A 17,391-nucleotide genomic window follows, 5' to 3' on the forward strand; every position below is an offset into this window, starting at 1 on the left:
AAGGCGAAAATGTCATAAATATGCCATGGTCTTTCCACTTCCAAAAAGCACAAGAAAGAGGATTTGACACCCACCATCTCAGATTGTTCTAAAATAGTTTCTGTTAGAAACAGATAAAATGAGCATTCCTGCAACATTATTTTGTTGAAATATAATTTGATCTCTGACAAATGAAGCTAATTGATTGCATCCAAATGGGCCATTTTAAATGGATAGGATTCATATAATATTCAATAATTATAGTACCTGCCATAGTACCTGTACCAAACTTCCAACAGTGAGTTTTAGACATGTGGAATCCAGAGGAATGGTGAAAAGCCACCCATGGACCCCCTACACCAATCCCACCCCAACAACAAGTATATATTATCAGTTATCTGTGTCTGACAAGTAGTAGGGAGCTGCGGCTCAAGTATTGTTGTATGTAATGTATTCTCAGTGAATGTGGCTATGCCCCCCCCCCCCCCCCTGTTCAGGGAAATTAGTCATTGAAGTTGTTAGCTGTATGTCCCATCCTGATATTACCCGTTTCTGACCACTACATTGTGCAGTACCTGTTATTAGGTGAAAAGTTTGAAGCCCCCCACCCCCCATTTTAAAAGGATTTTTCACCCAAATTACAAAATGACAATGGTTTCAGTCTATTGACAAAGTATGACAGCAAGCCATGCTTTGGTTTTTGGTGGCCACTGTTTTAAATGCTAACCTTTGGCATGTGTAGCAGAAATCCAATGTAAGTCAATGGTACCTACAGTATGAGTCAAAAGTTTGTACACCTACTCATTCCAGGTTTTTTCTTTGTTTTTTACTATTTTCTACATTGTAGAATAATAGTGAAGACATTAAAATGATGAAATAATACATATGGAATAATGTAGTAACCAAAAAAGTGTTAAACAAATCAAAATATATTTTGTATTTGAGATTCTTCAAAGTAGCCACCCTTTGCCTTCATGACAGCTTTGCACACGCTTGGCATTCTATCAACCAGCTTCATGCTGTAGTCATCTGGAATTCATTTCAATTAACAGGTGTGCCTTGTTAATTTGTTGAATTTATTTCCTTCTTAATGCGTTTGAGCCAATCAGTTGTGTTGTGACAAGGTAGGAGTGGTATACAGAAGATAGACTATTTGATAAAAGACTAAGTCCATATTATGTCAAGAACAGCTCAAATAAGCAAAGACAAACAACAGTCCGTCATTACTTTAAGAAATGAAGGTCAGTCAATCCGGAAAATGTCAAGAACTCTGAATGTTTCTTCAAGTGTAGTTGCAAAAACCATTGAGCTATGATAACTGGCTCTCATGAGGACTGCCATAGGAAAGGAAGACCCAGAGTTGAACACTTTCTTTTGGTTGCTACATGATTCCGTATGTTATTTCAATGTAGAAAATAGTAAAAAATAAAATAAAACCCTTGAATGATTGTGTCCAAACTTTTGACTGGTACCGTATATTAGCATTTTCACACGTCATGTTCAAATCATCCTAAAGTATACAACAATAGATTGATTTACACAATGTTACTTATAGATGGTTTGGATATGAAACACCCAAATTATTTAGTTACCATTGACTTGAATTGGATTTGTGAAATGCTCAAACGTTAGCATTTGAAAACAGTGGCCAGGGAAACAAAACCAAAGCATGGGTTGTTGTCATACCTTTCCATAGACTGGAAACTCATTTAGGTCATTTAGTAATTTGCTTTAACTATCCCTTTAACATTGAGAGATTTTTTTTTTTAAATCTAGTGATCAGAACTTGGTAATATCGGGATTGTAGGATGGGACATTCACCTAACAACTTCAATTTCTCTGAACTGGAGGGGGAATATACATTACATAGGATGAAGAAACAATACTCAGAGCCGCAGCTCCATACTCCTTGTCAGACATTGAGAACTGATACTGTATACTCATTGTTGGGTTGGGATTGGTGTGGGGGGTTCGTGATTGACCATTTCTTTGGATTCCTCATGTCTTTATAATTTTTATAATTGGTTTTGTTCCAAATCGGGTGTTCTTTATTTATTGAATATTATATGAATCCTATGAATTAAAATGTCAGATTTTGGTGCAATCAATTAGCTTAATTTCTCAGAGTAAATTATATTTGAACAAAATCACGTTGAAGGAATTCTAATCTTATCGGGTTCTAACTACTTAAATAAAGGTGAAATATATATTTAACTAGGCAAGTCAGTTAAAAACATTTTAATTACAATGGCAGCCTACACCAGACAATGCTGTGATACAGCCTGGATTTGAACCAGGGTGTCTGTAGTGATGCCTCGAGCACTGAGATGCAGTGCCTTAGACCGCTGCGCCACTCGGGAGCCCCAACTACAGAAACGATTTCATAACAATCTGAGATGGTGGGTGTCATGGCTTGCTGAAACAACCCGCCAACTTTGATAAATTATTTTGAAGTTATACTTTTAGATGCACATGTCAAATATAAGTCAACAATCCTTACTCAAAGACTATTCTATGGATTGCAGTATATGAAAACCTCTGTCTTTTTTTTGGTCTGGGTTTTTTGAGGAATCACTAGCCCTACTTTAGGTGGTTGTGCTCTGATAAACTCCATGTTCGTTAGTCTTTAGTTTTGGGCTGTGGTGTTTGGGAAAAAGGGGCTTGACTGTCATCGTGACTGAATGGGAGGGAGGAACTTACACTCATGGAAATTTGGCTCAGGACCATGTTTCCGGTTGCCGTATATGGCACTGTTGAAAACATGTTAGATCCCATTGGCTGGCCTCGCTTTTTAGGGCCTGTTTACATGAAGGAAAAGTGAGGGGTCTGCACTGGAAATCAAGCTTTGTTAGGGCTAATGTGTGCTTTTAAATCAAATCAATGCACATGAAAGTCACCAGGCCATGAAATGAAAGGACATTTTGTTGTTGAGGAGAACAGTATAAATCACCTCTAGGTTTAGAATAATTTCTATGTTGGCTGACTTTTCGTTAGAGGGCATGATGGAGCAGAGATTGATGGTTGTACAGGACATGGATGATGGGTCAGGATCATCTACAGGTTTTTGCTATTAAACATGCCTGGTGTTGTTGCCTCAGTCAGCAGACATCCTGTTGGCACAGTATACAGTTAAGGTCATAGCAATGGAAATAATATAATTACCCTGGTCAGAAAAACAGTCGATGTTAGATGGACATAGGGTCGGAAACCTTCCGGTAAATTTTCCATGGGAAGTTAAGCCCTAGAATTTGGGGAATTTTGCTTAAATTCATAAAATAAGTTAGCTTATAACAGTGAACCTTTTTTTTGTGGGATACACATGGCAATTCTAGGTCTTGTGGCATATTTTGGTTAAACTATCCCCAATTCAATGGAATTGCAACCCTCTGCATGCACAGTGCATTCTTCCATCACATGTACAGTTGATTCTCAAGATCTTGCACACTAATGAGATGCTATTGAGGCCACTACTACACTGTCTGAGCCAAGGACTACATGCTTTCTGGTAAGTTTTGATTACAATAATGGGTGGGTGAGTATACACTGCTCAAAAAAATAAAGGGAACACTTAAACAACACAATGTAACTCCAAGTCAATCACACTTCTGTGAAATAAAACTGTCCACTTAGGAAGCAACACTGATTGACAATAAATTTCAAATGCTGTTGTGCAAATGGAATAGACAACAGGTGGAAATTATAGGCAATTAGCAAGACACCACCAAGAAATGAGTGGTTCTGCAGGTGGTGACCACAGACCACTTCTCAGTTCCTATGCTTCCTGGCTGATGTTTTGGTCACTTTTGAATGCTGGCGGTGCTTTCACTCTAGTGGTAGCATGAGACTGAGTCTACAACCCACACAAGTGGCTCAGGTAGTGCAGCTCATCCAGGATGGAACATCAATGCGAGCTGTGGCAAGAAGGTTTGCTGTGTCTGTCAGCGTAGTGTCCAGAGCGTGGAGGCGCTACCAGGAGGCAGGCAAGTACGTCAGGAGATGTGGAGGAGGCCGTAGGACGGCAACAACCCAGCAGCAGGACCGCTACCTCCGCCTTTGTGCAAGGAGGAGCAGGAGGAGCACTGCCAGAGCCCTGCAAAATGACCTCCAGCAGGCCACAAATGTGCATGTGTCTGCTCAAACGGTCAGAAACAGACTCCATGAGGGTGGTATGAGGGCCCGACGTCCACAAGTGAGGGTTGTGCTTACAGCCCAACACCGTGCAGGACAATTGGCATTTGCCAGAGAACACCAAGATTGGCAAATTCGCCACTGGCGCCCTGTGCTCTTCACAGATGAAAGCAGGTTCACACTGAGCACATGACATAGTGACATAGTCTGGAGACGCCGTGGAGAACGTTCTGCTGCCTGCAACATCCTCCAGCATGACCGGTTTGGCGGTGGGTCAGTCATGGTGTGGGGTGGCATTTCTTTGGGGGGCCGCACAGCCCTCCATGTGCTAGACTTCATGTGGCTGGAGTGTGTCAGCAGTTCCTGCAAGAGGAAGGCATTGATGCTATGGATTGGCCCGCCCGTTCCCCAGACCTGAATCCAATTGAGCACATCTGGGACATCATGTCTCGCTCCATCCACCAACGTCATGTTGCACCACAGACTGTCCAGGAGTTGGCGGATGCTTTAGTCCAGGTCTGGGAGGATATCCCTCAGGAGACCATCCGCCACCTCATCAGGAGCATGCCCAGGCGTTGTAGGGCGGTCATACAGGTACGTGGAGGCCACACACACTACTGAGCCTCATTTTGACTTGTTTTAAGGACATTACATCAAAGTTGGATCAGCCTGTAGTGTGGTTTTCCACTTTAATTTTGAGTCTGACACCAACTCCAGACCTCCATGGGTTGATATTTGATTCCCATTGATCATTTTTGTGTGATTTTGTTGTCAGCACATTCAACTATGTAAAGAAAAAAGTATTTAATAAGAATATTTCATTCATTCAGATCTAGGATGTGTTATTTTAGTGTTCCCTTTATTTTTTTGAGCAGTGTATTTTATGACATACATGATTTTTTGTTAACCAGTAAATAGTAACCTCCAGAAAAGTGTGTTTAAATAATTTCTAACTTGTTAACCATTTCTGATGGTTAGTTTTTGCTACCATATTGGTTTTAGCTTGCTCTTGAGCCTGCTAACTGAGGAGTGTTAATTCATCTGTTTCCATTCATGTTTCATTTTTAAACATTTATCTTACAAAGGAGTTGTTTAATTTAACTATTTATCTGTACATGGAATTGTATCTGGTTTTTCTTTTACATTTTTTTCTTCTAATATTTACAGGAATATGCCACAGGCACTCTGATGTTGGGAGACCGCAGCTAATGTTGAAGGAAAAGCTGTATACATTTGCAAATACTGTGCCAAATCATATAATATGTGAAGAATGCAACAAAGATGCAGAATCATCTGGCCCAGTGCATAAAGTTCACTCCGCAACAAGCAACCTCTGACAAAATTCCCTCTACTTCTATTTGAGGTATAAAAAAAAAATGATGAATCGGACACCTTATCAATAGCACTTTGACTCAATGGAGGAACGTAGTCAGAGAAATGCTGATGAATGTCTTGCTCGAGCTGTGTATGCAACTGGTTCACCGCTGATGCTCACAGGCAATGTGTATTTCTGAATGTCCGTCACCCAGCATACACCCCTCCAACCAGACATGCTTAATATACTCATTTGCTGGATGCAGAGTTCAAGTGAAGGTCAAGCAAATCATAGAGAAAGCAGACTGTATTGCAATCCTCTCTGATGGGTTGTCGAATGTTTGTGGGCAAGGAATAATTAACTACATCATCTCCACACCTAACAAGTATTCTACAAGCGCACAGACACAAGGGACAATAGACACACCGGTCTCTACATTGCAGATGAGCTGAAGGCAGTTATCAATGACCTTGGACCACAGAAGGTATTTCCACTGGTGACAGACAATGCTGCGAACATGAAGGCTGCTTGGTCGAAAGTGGAGGAGTCCTACCCTCACATCACACCCATTGAATCTGCTCCCCTGGGACATCATGTCACTGAAAACAATGGATACACTCTACAAGAGAGCCAAGGAAATGGTTAGGTATGTGAAGGGTCATCAAGTTATAGCAGCAATGTACCTCCCCAAGCAAAGTGAGAAGAATAAGAGCGCCACATTGAAGCTGCCCAGCAACGGGTGGTGTTGTCATCATGTTTGACATTCTTCTGTAGGGGAAGGAGTCTCTCCAAGAAATGGCCATATTACAGTCTGCTGATATGGACAGCCCCATCAAGAGGATCCTCCTGGATGATGTATTTTGGGAGAGAGTGGTAAGCAGCCTGAAACTCCTGAAACCTATAGCAGTAGCCATTGCATGGATTGAGGGAGAATTCCATCCTGTCTGATGTTCAGACTCTGCTTGCAAATGTAAGAGAAGAAATCTGTACTGCCCTGCCCATTTCATTGTTGCTCCAACCTGAGGAAAATGCAATTCTGAAATACATCAAAAAGCATGAAGACTTCTGCCTGAAGCCCATACACACCGCAGCGTACATGTTGGACCCCAAGTGTGCTGGCAAGAGCATCCTGTCTTGTGCAGAGATCAACTAGGTCTATGGTGCCATCACTACCGTGTCTCACCACCTTGGCCTGGATGAGGGCAAGGTTCTTGGCAGTCTAGCGAGGTACACTTCCAAGCAAGGGCTTTTGGGATGGAGATGCAATATGGCAGTCGTGCCAACATATCTCATCAGCCACCTGGTGGAAGGGACTTTGTGGATTTAAGGCTCTTTCCCCTGTTGCCTTCATCATTCTCCAAATCCCACCAACATCAGCCACCTCAGAGCGTAACTGGTCCTTGTTTGGGAACACACACCAAAGTACGCAACAGGCTGACCAAGGGTTGAAAAATTGGTGGCCATCTGGGCAAATTTGAGTTTTTTTGAGTCTTACAACAAGCAATCCTCAACAAGGTTGGAAAGTGACAGTGATGATGAGGCCTCAAGAGTCTGATGTTCAAGAGGTGGACATTGATGAGGTCCAGGGAGAAGACATGGAAGCCTGAGAGGAAGGCAACCAAGCTTTAGTTGCTAGACTATTATTTTACAGATGTATGTTGAAAATGTTTTTGGGAGATGCGATGAATGAGTCAACTCATTTAATTAAAGTTCAATTCGTAACTAATATTTTACATTTGATTTCTATTGGAAGGGTTTCATTATTTGCAATTATGTCTACTTATGATAAACATGTTATGTTTCTGTCTCCCTATGATATGGTAAATATAGCCAATGCAAAAAACATTTGAAATGGTATTAATACTAATTCCCATATATTCCCGTTAATTCCCACAGAAAGTTTCCACCTAAATATTCCCCGAAATGTGCAACCCTAGATGGACATACATTTATCTTGGCGTTCTCTACCTTTTAAAGAGCATTGTGTCAATATTGTGTTGGGATCAGAATAGGGAAAGTTTCACTTTCTGTAGCAAACCCTTTCTGTTACTTCGAAAGGACTTCAGATCAGAGTGCCGTGGATCCTTTTGTATGTCATTTCATATGATCTTTGGGTGGGTTTTCAGGATTTTGAATTTTTACCTTGTTACATCTTGCTGCGTCTGTATAAAATGTTCTACCCTAAGAAACGGAAGAAAATGGAAATACAGCACTGTAATGAAATGTTGGTTCAGACACCAAACCTTCAATAAAAAGCTTTGCAATTAGAAATTGTATCTCAGCATCTGTTAGACCTAACCATTATGTTTTTATGGATGAGTTTTGCTGGACGAAGATAATACTGTCCCATGAGGCATGAGGACACATGCAGTTGGGCTTCTTCAGTCAGACACCTGTATTATGGATGAGTACACCTCCTGTCAGGTCTCATAGCCTGGGTACGGTGGGCAGCAGCAGTCATTCAGCCATGCAAATGCCCTATGCAAAGGCAGTGTGGTGCTGCTACCACTCTGGCAGGTTGGCCTGGATCAGGCTGGCCCTGGAAAAGACAACACCATCTGTATTCTGGTCTGGCATTGCGGGGAAACACCAAAACACCCACAGTACTCTGGATACTCAGTTGCTCACAGGGTTTCCCTGGAAATGTTTCATTGAATAACAGTCATTAACCTCTTGGATGCAATTGAGAAATGTTGATTTCTGCCTAAATAGACACCCCAAAATAACTGCTATTTGACACTTGGTATATTTGGAAAGATGAGATCTGGGTGATTATGAGGAAATTATAAGAATATAGGAGTTACATAGTTCAGAATACACAAGACCAAGCACACACAAAATAACAGTTATTTTATTTTAAAAGTAATCTAAATGCTATAAGTGAATTATTGATGCCCAGAGCTGGAAACACACCAGATGGCTTCCACAACATGTGAACAATATCAGAAGAAAAATGGTATTGATAGACCTAACAACTAGAAATGGGCAGATGTTCTAGTGGGAAAAGTCTAAACTAGATAATTACAGTGCTATTACATATTTGCAATCCCTAAATGCTATTTGTTCAGTATAAAGACACCATATCTACCTCACTCATACATTGTGGTGGTGTTATGGTGTATGCAGGATACATTCAAGTGTCCTTTCAACTTCTTCAAAGTGTCAATGTGGTAATTGCACTGTTTTTGCACACTGGATGTGCCTAAAAGTTAGTGTTCACTATAAAAACAAAACTCTACAACATCAACCTCTCTCAAACATTGTGGTGGTGTCGGGGGACATACAGGGGATATCCAATAGTTTTTTTCAACCTCTCCAAAGTGCCTGAATGTTTAGCCTCGGCATATCCAATGTATTGGTCCCACATACAAATGAACTGTTAACAAAAACAATATAACAGAGACATAAAAAAAATATATATAAGCATGTTTTATCAAACACAAACTTGGTTACACACGTGTCCTTCACTAAAAAAGGTGCAAATACAGAAATAAGCTGAACTATTTACAAATGGTGTTTGTTTTACATTCCAGGTGTAGACAATGATATTTCACTTTCAACTTAGCTTGTGCATGTCGTGATAGTCTTTGAAGCAGTCCCTCTCTGCCAGGAAACAAAAAGCAAACAGCCATTTCGGACAGAAGATCAGTCATTTCACCCCCCCCCATGTGTTTTGTGCAATGCTTTCAGTTCTTCCATTTTTCTTTTGGCATGTGTTGGATAGTGCCGCTCACCTTGAGTGGGGTGTATTGTGATGGTTGCTTTGGTCCCCAATTCAGCCATTTCCAATACCAGCTGCTCTTGGAAGGCCAACTGGGAGAGAGGGTTTTGACCTTTTGCTTTGGCCATCTGCATGTGGAGAATGGAAGCATTTACTGTTGCAATGTCCACAAAGTAGTAAAAAAAAGTCATACCTCTTCCTGGTCTTGTGGAGGACCTGGTAGTAGCCTATCGGAGCATCAGATAGGTCGACACTCCCCATGCTGGGATTGTAGTCCTTCACAAGAAACAGGAATGGGGATATTCTTCCTTTTTCACCCTCCTTGAGACATGGTTGTTATTGAATGCCTTATGCTGTGTAGTGAGCATGGTTACTTTCCTAGTTTCCTTCCATTTCACAAAACCAGCTTGTTAGTCCTGATCCAACGTATGGTCCCCCTCTCTGCTGTCTTTGTCATGTCTTTTACCTTGGTCTTGGGGAACCCGATTCTGTTAGGACGAATGGTGCCACAAACACCATTTTCTTTTTCAAGAGGTCTATGAAAAGTGGATGGAGAACCATCAGACGGGGTGATTGACATAGCAGTGGGTGGTAAAAACCTAGACCGTTGGGGGCTCTTGCTGAGAGGGATGGCTCCCAAACATCACCATCTAAATCATCTGCATTCTCCACTCTGTGGTGAATAAAAAAAGGGATATTGTTGTAAGACACAGAATTACAGTTGACAAAATTTACAAAATGACATTACTGTGAGTAAAAAAAAAAGCCTAAACTTTATCTGTACAGTGAGTGATGATGGTGCCGGAGGAGATGGTTGCCGTTTTACGGGCTTCTCACCAATTGTGCTATTGTGTGTGTTTTTTCACATTATTTGTAACTTATTTTGTACATAATGTTTCTGCCACTGTCTCTTATGACAGAAAAGAGCTTCTGGATATCAGGACAGCGATTACTCACCTCATACTGGACAAAGATTTTTTCTTTAACGAGTCAGACGTGGAGGATTTACTTCAGACACCCGACAAGGCCCAAATCCCCATCATTCGCATGAAGAAGAGACAGATATCGGGGACGTAGGTCGGGGGTGCCTTGTAAGGATCTGACAGCGAGTGAGTAATCCCCCTCTACCATCAGTCCTATTAGCCAAAGTGCAGTCATTGGATAACAAAATGGATGAGCTCCGATCAAGACTATCCTACCAACGGGACATTAAAAACTGTAACCGAACGATGACATAGATAACATACAGCTGGCTGGATTTTCGGTCCATTTGGCAAATCTGACCATAACTATCCTCCTGATTCCTGTTTACAAGTAAAACCAAAGCAGGAAGTACCAATGACTCACTCAATAAGGAAGTGGTCAGACGACGCAGGTGTTAAGCTACAGGACTGTTTTTCTAGCACAGACTAGAATGTGTTCCGATATTCTTCCGATGGCATTGAGTACACCACATCAGTCACTGACTTCATCAATAAGTGCATCGATGAGGTCGTCCCCACAGTGACTGTATGTACATACCCCAACCAGAAGCCATGGATTACAGGCGACATCTGCACTGAGCTAAAGGGAGCGGGACGCTTATAAGAAATCCCACTATGCCCTCCGACGAACCATCAAACAGGCAAAGCATCAATACAGGACTAAGATTGAATCGTACTAAACCGGCTCCGATGCTTGTCGGATGTGGCAGGGCTTGCAAACTATTATGGACTACAAAGGGAAGCACAGCCGCAAGCTGCCCAGTGACACAAGCCTACCAGACAAGCTAAATGCCTTCTATGCTTGCTTCGAGGCTAACAACACTGAAGCATGAGAGCATCAGCTGCTCCGGACAACTGTGTGATCACGCTCTCCGTAGCCGATGTGAGTAAGACCTTTAAACAAGTCAACATTCACAAGGCCGCAGGGCCAGACGGATTACCAGGACTCAAAGCTCATCACTAAATGAAGGACCCTGGGACTAAACACCTCCCTCTGTAACTGGATCCTGGACTTCCTGACGGGTCGCCCCCAGGTGCTAAGGTTAGGTAACGACATCTGCCACGCTGATCCTCAACACAGAGGCCCCTCAGGGATGCGTGTTCAGTCCCCTCCTGTACTTCCTCACCCATGACTCCAACACCATCATTAAGTTTGCTGACGACAACCTGATCACAGACAACGATGAGACAGCCTATAGGGGAGGTCAGAGACCTGGCAGTGTGGTGCCAGGATATCAACCTCTCCCTCAATGTGCTCAAGACAAGGAGATGATGTCGACCACAGGAAAAGGAGGACCGAGCACGCCCCCATTCTCATCAACGGGGCTTTAGTGGAGCAGGATGAGAGCTTCAACAAACTATCATGGTCCAAATACACCAAGACAGTCGTGAAGAGGCCATGACAATGCTTATTCCCCCTCAGGAGATTTGGCATAGGTCCTCAGATCCTCAAAAAGTTATGCAGCTGCACCATGAAGAGCATCCTGACTGGTTGTGTCACCACCTGGTATGGCAACTGCTCGGCCTCCGACCGCAAGACACTGCAGAGGGTAGTGCGTACGGCCCAGTACATCACGGTGACCAAGCTTCCTGCCATCCAGGACCTCTATACCAGGCAGTGTCAGAGGTTGGCCCAAAAAATTGCCTAAAGACTCCAGCCACCCTAGTCATAGACTTCCTGCTATTTCATGGCAAGTGGTACCGGAGAACCAAGTCTAGGTCCAAAAGGCTTCTTAACAGCTTCTACCCCAAAGCCTTAGGACTCCTGAACAACTAATCAAATGGCTACCCGGACTATTTGCATTGTCATTTTTACGCTGCTGCTACAGTCTGTTTATTATCTATGCATAGTCACTTTACCTCTACCTATCAGTACACATTAGCTCAATTACCTCACCTAACCGGTGCCCCCACACATTGACTATGTACTGGTACCCCCTGTATATAGCCTCGCTACTGTTATTTTATAGTTGCCCCTTAATTGTTATTTTTCTATTTTTCTTATTTTTTTCACTTCAGTTTATTTTAGTAAATACTTTCTTAACATGTTTTTCTTATCTGTATTGTTGGTTAATGGCTTGTAAGCATTTAAAATGTACCTTTTGTATTCAGCGCATGTAACATATACAATTTGATCTGATTTGACTTGCATAGAAGGTGTGAAACACACACACACATTGCTAACAGTAACACTTTGGAGACAAAGGCAGAGGTGAGAACCACAAATAAACAATGGCCATGAGAGTGTAATGGTCTCTCCAAAGATAAAAGAATTTAACTAAGAACAGTGAACTAATATGAAACATGGACAGTAACTACTTTGGAATTATATAACATTGAAATGACTTATTACATAGGCCTATAAACTAAATCTAAAGCACACAAATCAGACAACATATTTAAAAAATGAAATAAATATAATAAATTAGCTATTTAAAGTTATGAAAATAATTGACTTACAGATCAAAAACAATCTTCGTCGTCCGAGTCGAAATCCTCGTCCAAATCATTCCCCTGATCCGAGTCCAACTCCTTCCCCTGATCCGAGTCCAAATCATTCCCCTGATCCGAGTCCAAATCATTCCCCTGATCCGAGTCCAACTCCTTCCCCTGATCCGAGTCCAAATCATTCCCCTGATCCGAGTCCAAATCATTCCCCTGATCCGAGTCCAAATCATTCCCCTGATCCGAGTCCAAATCATTCCCCTGATCCGAGTCCAAATCATTCCCCTGATCCGAGTCCAAATCATTCCCCTGATCCGAGTCCAACTCCAGTATACATTTTCATAATTGTCTCTTTTTAGCTTCCTGTTACGATATTCTTAGTTTTGACCTTTTCTTCCCCCCTTGAGAAACCATCTTTTATGCTAAAATTATGAAATTAAAGCTATGAAATCTGTTTACAATGTAATGTAGCGTGCCCGATGCGTCTCGTCTCTGAGTCAGGTAGCAATGGTTTGCATTACACTTCGATCACACCGACAGCATCATTGCATTTTGGTACATCAGAATTACATTCATTTCCAATGAAATGCTGCGTTTGCCTTGCAGCATTGCGTTGCAGTTGTAGAGTGGTGTATACTTTAGATTTATCAAACATATGTGTCAAACTGTATGTGTGACGGCTTGACAGGAATGATAGCAGAAGGTGAATGTTTAACTTTTGTTGCATACATATCCAGATGATGCAGGGTGCTATTTTGCGCAAGGATGCTGTCGGTGTAATCGAAGCGTTACACATAAGGTTCTAGGCCTTGCTTTGTCCCACCCAGGTCAACTGCATATCCCTGGAAAGCTTATCTCATCGGCTACAAGACTGTCAATGTGCCATAGTAGCCAATCCCCTGCGTAATGGATGGCTACGCCACGTAAGCAGGACACATCATATTTTTCAAGCGCTAAGATAATCACTCGGTGGACATTTGATGTTGCCATTAAGTCATACATCATCAGATAATATTGGAAATATGTTAGATTTGTTCCTACCAACTTAAGGATTAATTTCATAACCCCATGTAGTTATAGCTCAAACACAGACCAAATCAAAGCTTACCTTGTAAGATGTTTGCTGTTTGATATAAACGTTGTGTAAAATAAACATTTTGACTCTCGGGGCTTGTGATCAATAACAGTAGGTCACAAATAGACAAATAAGACATCCTCATGATATGTGGAGTCCCGGCTTTCGGTGTGAATAAACGTATTTCCTGTTTATTTCGTTCATGCCTCACAACGCAAACCGGAATGTAGGTAACAGCCATCTTGAAATTAGGTCATCTGCTCTGCGTGCCCTTATACATTCGTATGCCAATATATGGTAGTAAATCACACAAAGATTAAGGCACATATCAATAACCAAGACACTCAGCTTTCCGCATACACCCTGCTTTTGCAGATAGGGGCTACTGTTCTCATACCAGACTGAATTGAATTAAAAAAATCTAATAGGGTCACCAAACATGGGGACTTCACATTTAAGAGGTGAAACAAAATGGAAGGACAAATAGCTAGTTTAATCTCACATTAACATTGTGTATTGCATTAGTTAAGTGTTCAACATATCTTACCTGTTTGGTCAATCATGGTGGGTGTCTGCCTTACTGTATTTCCCACCAAAATGTTTGACAAGACCGTGTTGTGTTTATCCACCTTTCTGCATGTTTTATATCCTCCACTGTCAAATGCTAATATATTATTAAACATGGTCAGTGGAGAGGAAAGGTGCCTGGTCAGGTTGATTGGTACACCTGGGTTGACATGATAACTTCCAGGATCTCATTTAAACCATTATGTTTATGCCCTTTGTGTTGTATGTCTCAACTGTTCAGTTATTATATTTGACTGTAGGCTAAGTGGTAGAAACCATGTGTGAATTTAAAATATTTATGTTTTTAAACCAACAGGTGGGTGAGATTGAGAGTGACTGGATGCGAGAATTCTTTGGGGTGAGTTTGGATCCCTCTCAGGTGTCCACTATAGAATGGATCCTCAAGTAAAACAAATATCTCTGTGACTCTTCCTTACTGTTACTACGTAGGTCAGCTGTTTTACTGTTCAGATGCAAACACCTTAAGTCACTCACTCATTCTGTGACCAAACCATGAGCACTCCTGGATGGTGGACTTTGACCAGATATGGGCATTATAAACTGTCCTTGCTACTCAAGCTTTTCAATATCAGTCATTAGATACTGGCTCCATTCCCAAAGAGGTGGAAAAGACACGTTCTACTATTTAGCCAACACATTATGCCTCGTAAAAGTCCAAAGTTGTAAAAGTAATCTTAAGAAATAATATTTACTTACCAGAATTCAGTAGCTAGCCCCACACTTACCACGATTATGGCACATGATTGTGGTAGATTGACAGCCTGTCTGATGTCTCTGTTTTTTCACAGACAGTCCAGAGTCACAAACCACGCTTCATCGCCCTGCATTTCCAGGAGGTTGGAGGAAAGGACTACATGGTCAACATGGGCCATGCAGAGAACTTCTTTTGGTAAGATATCACTCACATCACTGTGCCAAACTCCATGGTTCATGTGCCAAAGTATTCATAAATGCTGCCTAGACTCATTATAGTTTTCTGACTATTTTATCTGATCAGCAGTATAACTCTCATTATTTATCTGGCAGGTGATGTGCCAGAAGGGATTTTAACTGTGAACATTTTTATAAAATCTGTGTGAAAGACTATATGATGTTATCATAACCTCAGACATCTACTGTCCACACCTCCCACCAGACAGCCAAGTCCCTAAAAAGTAATGATACTGTGATATCGTATGCAGCAATATGTTCAGCCTATTCTTCTCTCCTCTGGTCTTCAGTAACATTGAGTCCAATGAGGAGATGAGGGACTTTGACAGGGTCTGCACCTATGTGGACAACCACTTCAAGAACGTGGACAGTTTCACTGTAAGTAATACAGTGATCAACTGACTGAAGTTGAATTGAGAGACTCTCTGTAACCACAATGCTTGGTCTAGGTTTACACCAATTTCAGTTGTTTGTCATGAACATCGATATAGTAATGCAGTGGAGCTTGATGGACATGAGGCCTAGGTAAAGCAATGACATGTTGTGTAAATCCTTACAAGAGTTACCATTGGTGTCTTTGTCTTTAGGGCTCAGACACACTAATAGCATTTGCTGGCCGAGATTACTTAGCACCTCTGAACACCTCTGAGTTTTACATGTAGAATCGTGTGAAAATGAGGCTGTCAGACATTACAGCGGGTGATCCCTAAAACACAGTGCGGTGAACGATCAGTAGATAAATGCTAGATCCATATTCGGTGGAATGTGTGCCAGCCTTTAGAAGAGCTTGCATCTCCTACGACAGTCAAATTATTGTTCAGACAGCAGTGTACCTCTGTGACCACAAGGTGGGGCCCTGCTCCATACTACTGCTCTACTGAGGGCCAAAGGCCCTTTATATAAATGCCCTGAGAGGGAATATTGCATATTAGAATATCAATATACATTTTATGCTTGCCAAAGCAAAATGCTATCTTCAGGACATCCGTTCTGTAAAGGTCTTACTTAAATAATTTGACATTTCTTTTCAAGCACGCCTGATACACTCACCTTGTTGAACATGATATGAGTATTTTAAACATGATCATAGGGTGAGGCTTTACATTATTGTTTCATTACATAGACAGGGTAGCCATATTTATTTTACAAAAAGCTTGTCATTAAATATATAAGTATCTGCTTTTCTCAATAGTATAATCTGAGGACCAAGCTTCAACAACATGAAGGCAGTCAATGGTGGTGGACCCTAACCCACCGGAAAGCTCAGGTTTATCATCGACTTAGGGTCTCGCAGTTTATTTGACCATTGAAACTAGGGTGACTGAACAAAAATGTAAATGCAACATGTAGTGTTGGTCTCATGTTTCATGAGCAAAAATAAAATTTTCCATACACACAAAAAGCTTAATTTCTCAAATTTTACATTGGATAAATGTAGAGACGCCGAGCTAGAAAATGGTATGTCATACACGGCAGTTGAGGAACAATGGGAAAGTAATTTTGCTTTGAAAGTTGATCAACTTGTAACCCCACTTTTCAGAAAATGTCCCTTGAATGTTTTGGTACACCTACAGGAGAGCTCTTCTTTGTCTACACCCATTCTGCATCGTTCACACCCTCTTAAGCCTTAGCCCCTCCCATCTCTTTAAGGATTCACATGTGAGGCCATCTGGTAAACACATACTATGTCAATAAAATGTAAGTTTATTTGTCACATGCACAGGATACAGATGGTGTAAACGGTACACTGAGATGGTTACTTGCATAATAGCAATATCAAAATAAGAAAGTGTCCAGATCAAAATATTTGATACATATTTTATAATTATTAGATTATTACCCGACACACTTGTCTAAATTGATGGGTCTTGTGAAGGAAATGCTATTACCACCCCCCAGCCACATCTAGCTAAGCGGATGGGTCACTATTGTCTAGACATGTACACATGTTCATAAAATACAATAGATGGCCATAATCACCACTGGCTAATTTGATGGGTAGTGTAATAATCGAAGTGGAGTATTTTGTTTAGACATGTAGCTAGCTACATAGCTAGCTAGCTAAACAATGAACCGGCACAATCCCAACTCATACTACTACCAATACAAACATTGTCATAGATGTAGTATGAATCTGCAGGTAGCTAAAGCTAACTGACTAGGCTATAACTAGCAATGCAAATAGATTTCTGATTTGAATAATATTACTACACAGGTCATACATGTA

At 41.3% G+C, this 17,391-nt stretch overlaps 1 protein-coding gene across 4 annotated transcripts in view; it reads left to right on the forward strand.

Annotated features, from left to right (window-relative positions):
- LOC135514101 (inositol polyphosphate-5-phosphatase A-like) overlaps positions 1-17,391 on the forward strand; it is a 57,296-nt gene that overhangs the window by 19,406 nt on the left and 20,499 nt on the right. For all 4 annotated transcript variants that reach the window (XM_064937309.1, XM_064937306.1, XM_064937308.1 and 1 more), the window contains 3 exons: positions 14,530-14,571; positions 15,023-15,123; positions 15,455-15,542. In XM_064937309.1, the coding sequence (XP_064793381.1) occupies positions 14,554-14,571; positions 15,023-15,123; positions 15,455-15,542 (207 nt within the window). In that variant the 5' untranslated portion in view covers positions 14,530-14,553. The remainder of the gene's footprint in view (positions 1-14,529; positions 14,572-15,022; positions 15,124-15,454; positions 15,543-17,391) is intronic.

The sequence above is a fragment of the Oncorhynchus masou genome, chromosome 25 (assembly GCF_036934945.1).
Source record: "Oncorhynchus masou masou isolate Uvic2021 chromosome 25, UVic_Omas_1.1, whole genome shotgun sequence".
Lineage (NCBI taxonomy): Eukaryota > Metazoa > Chordata > Actinopteri > Salmoniformes > Salmonidae > Oncorhynchus > Oncorhynchus masou.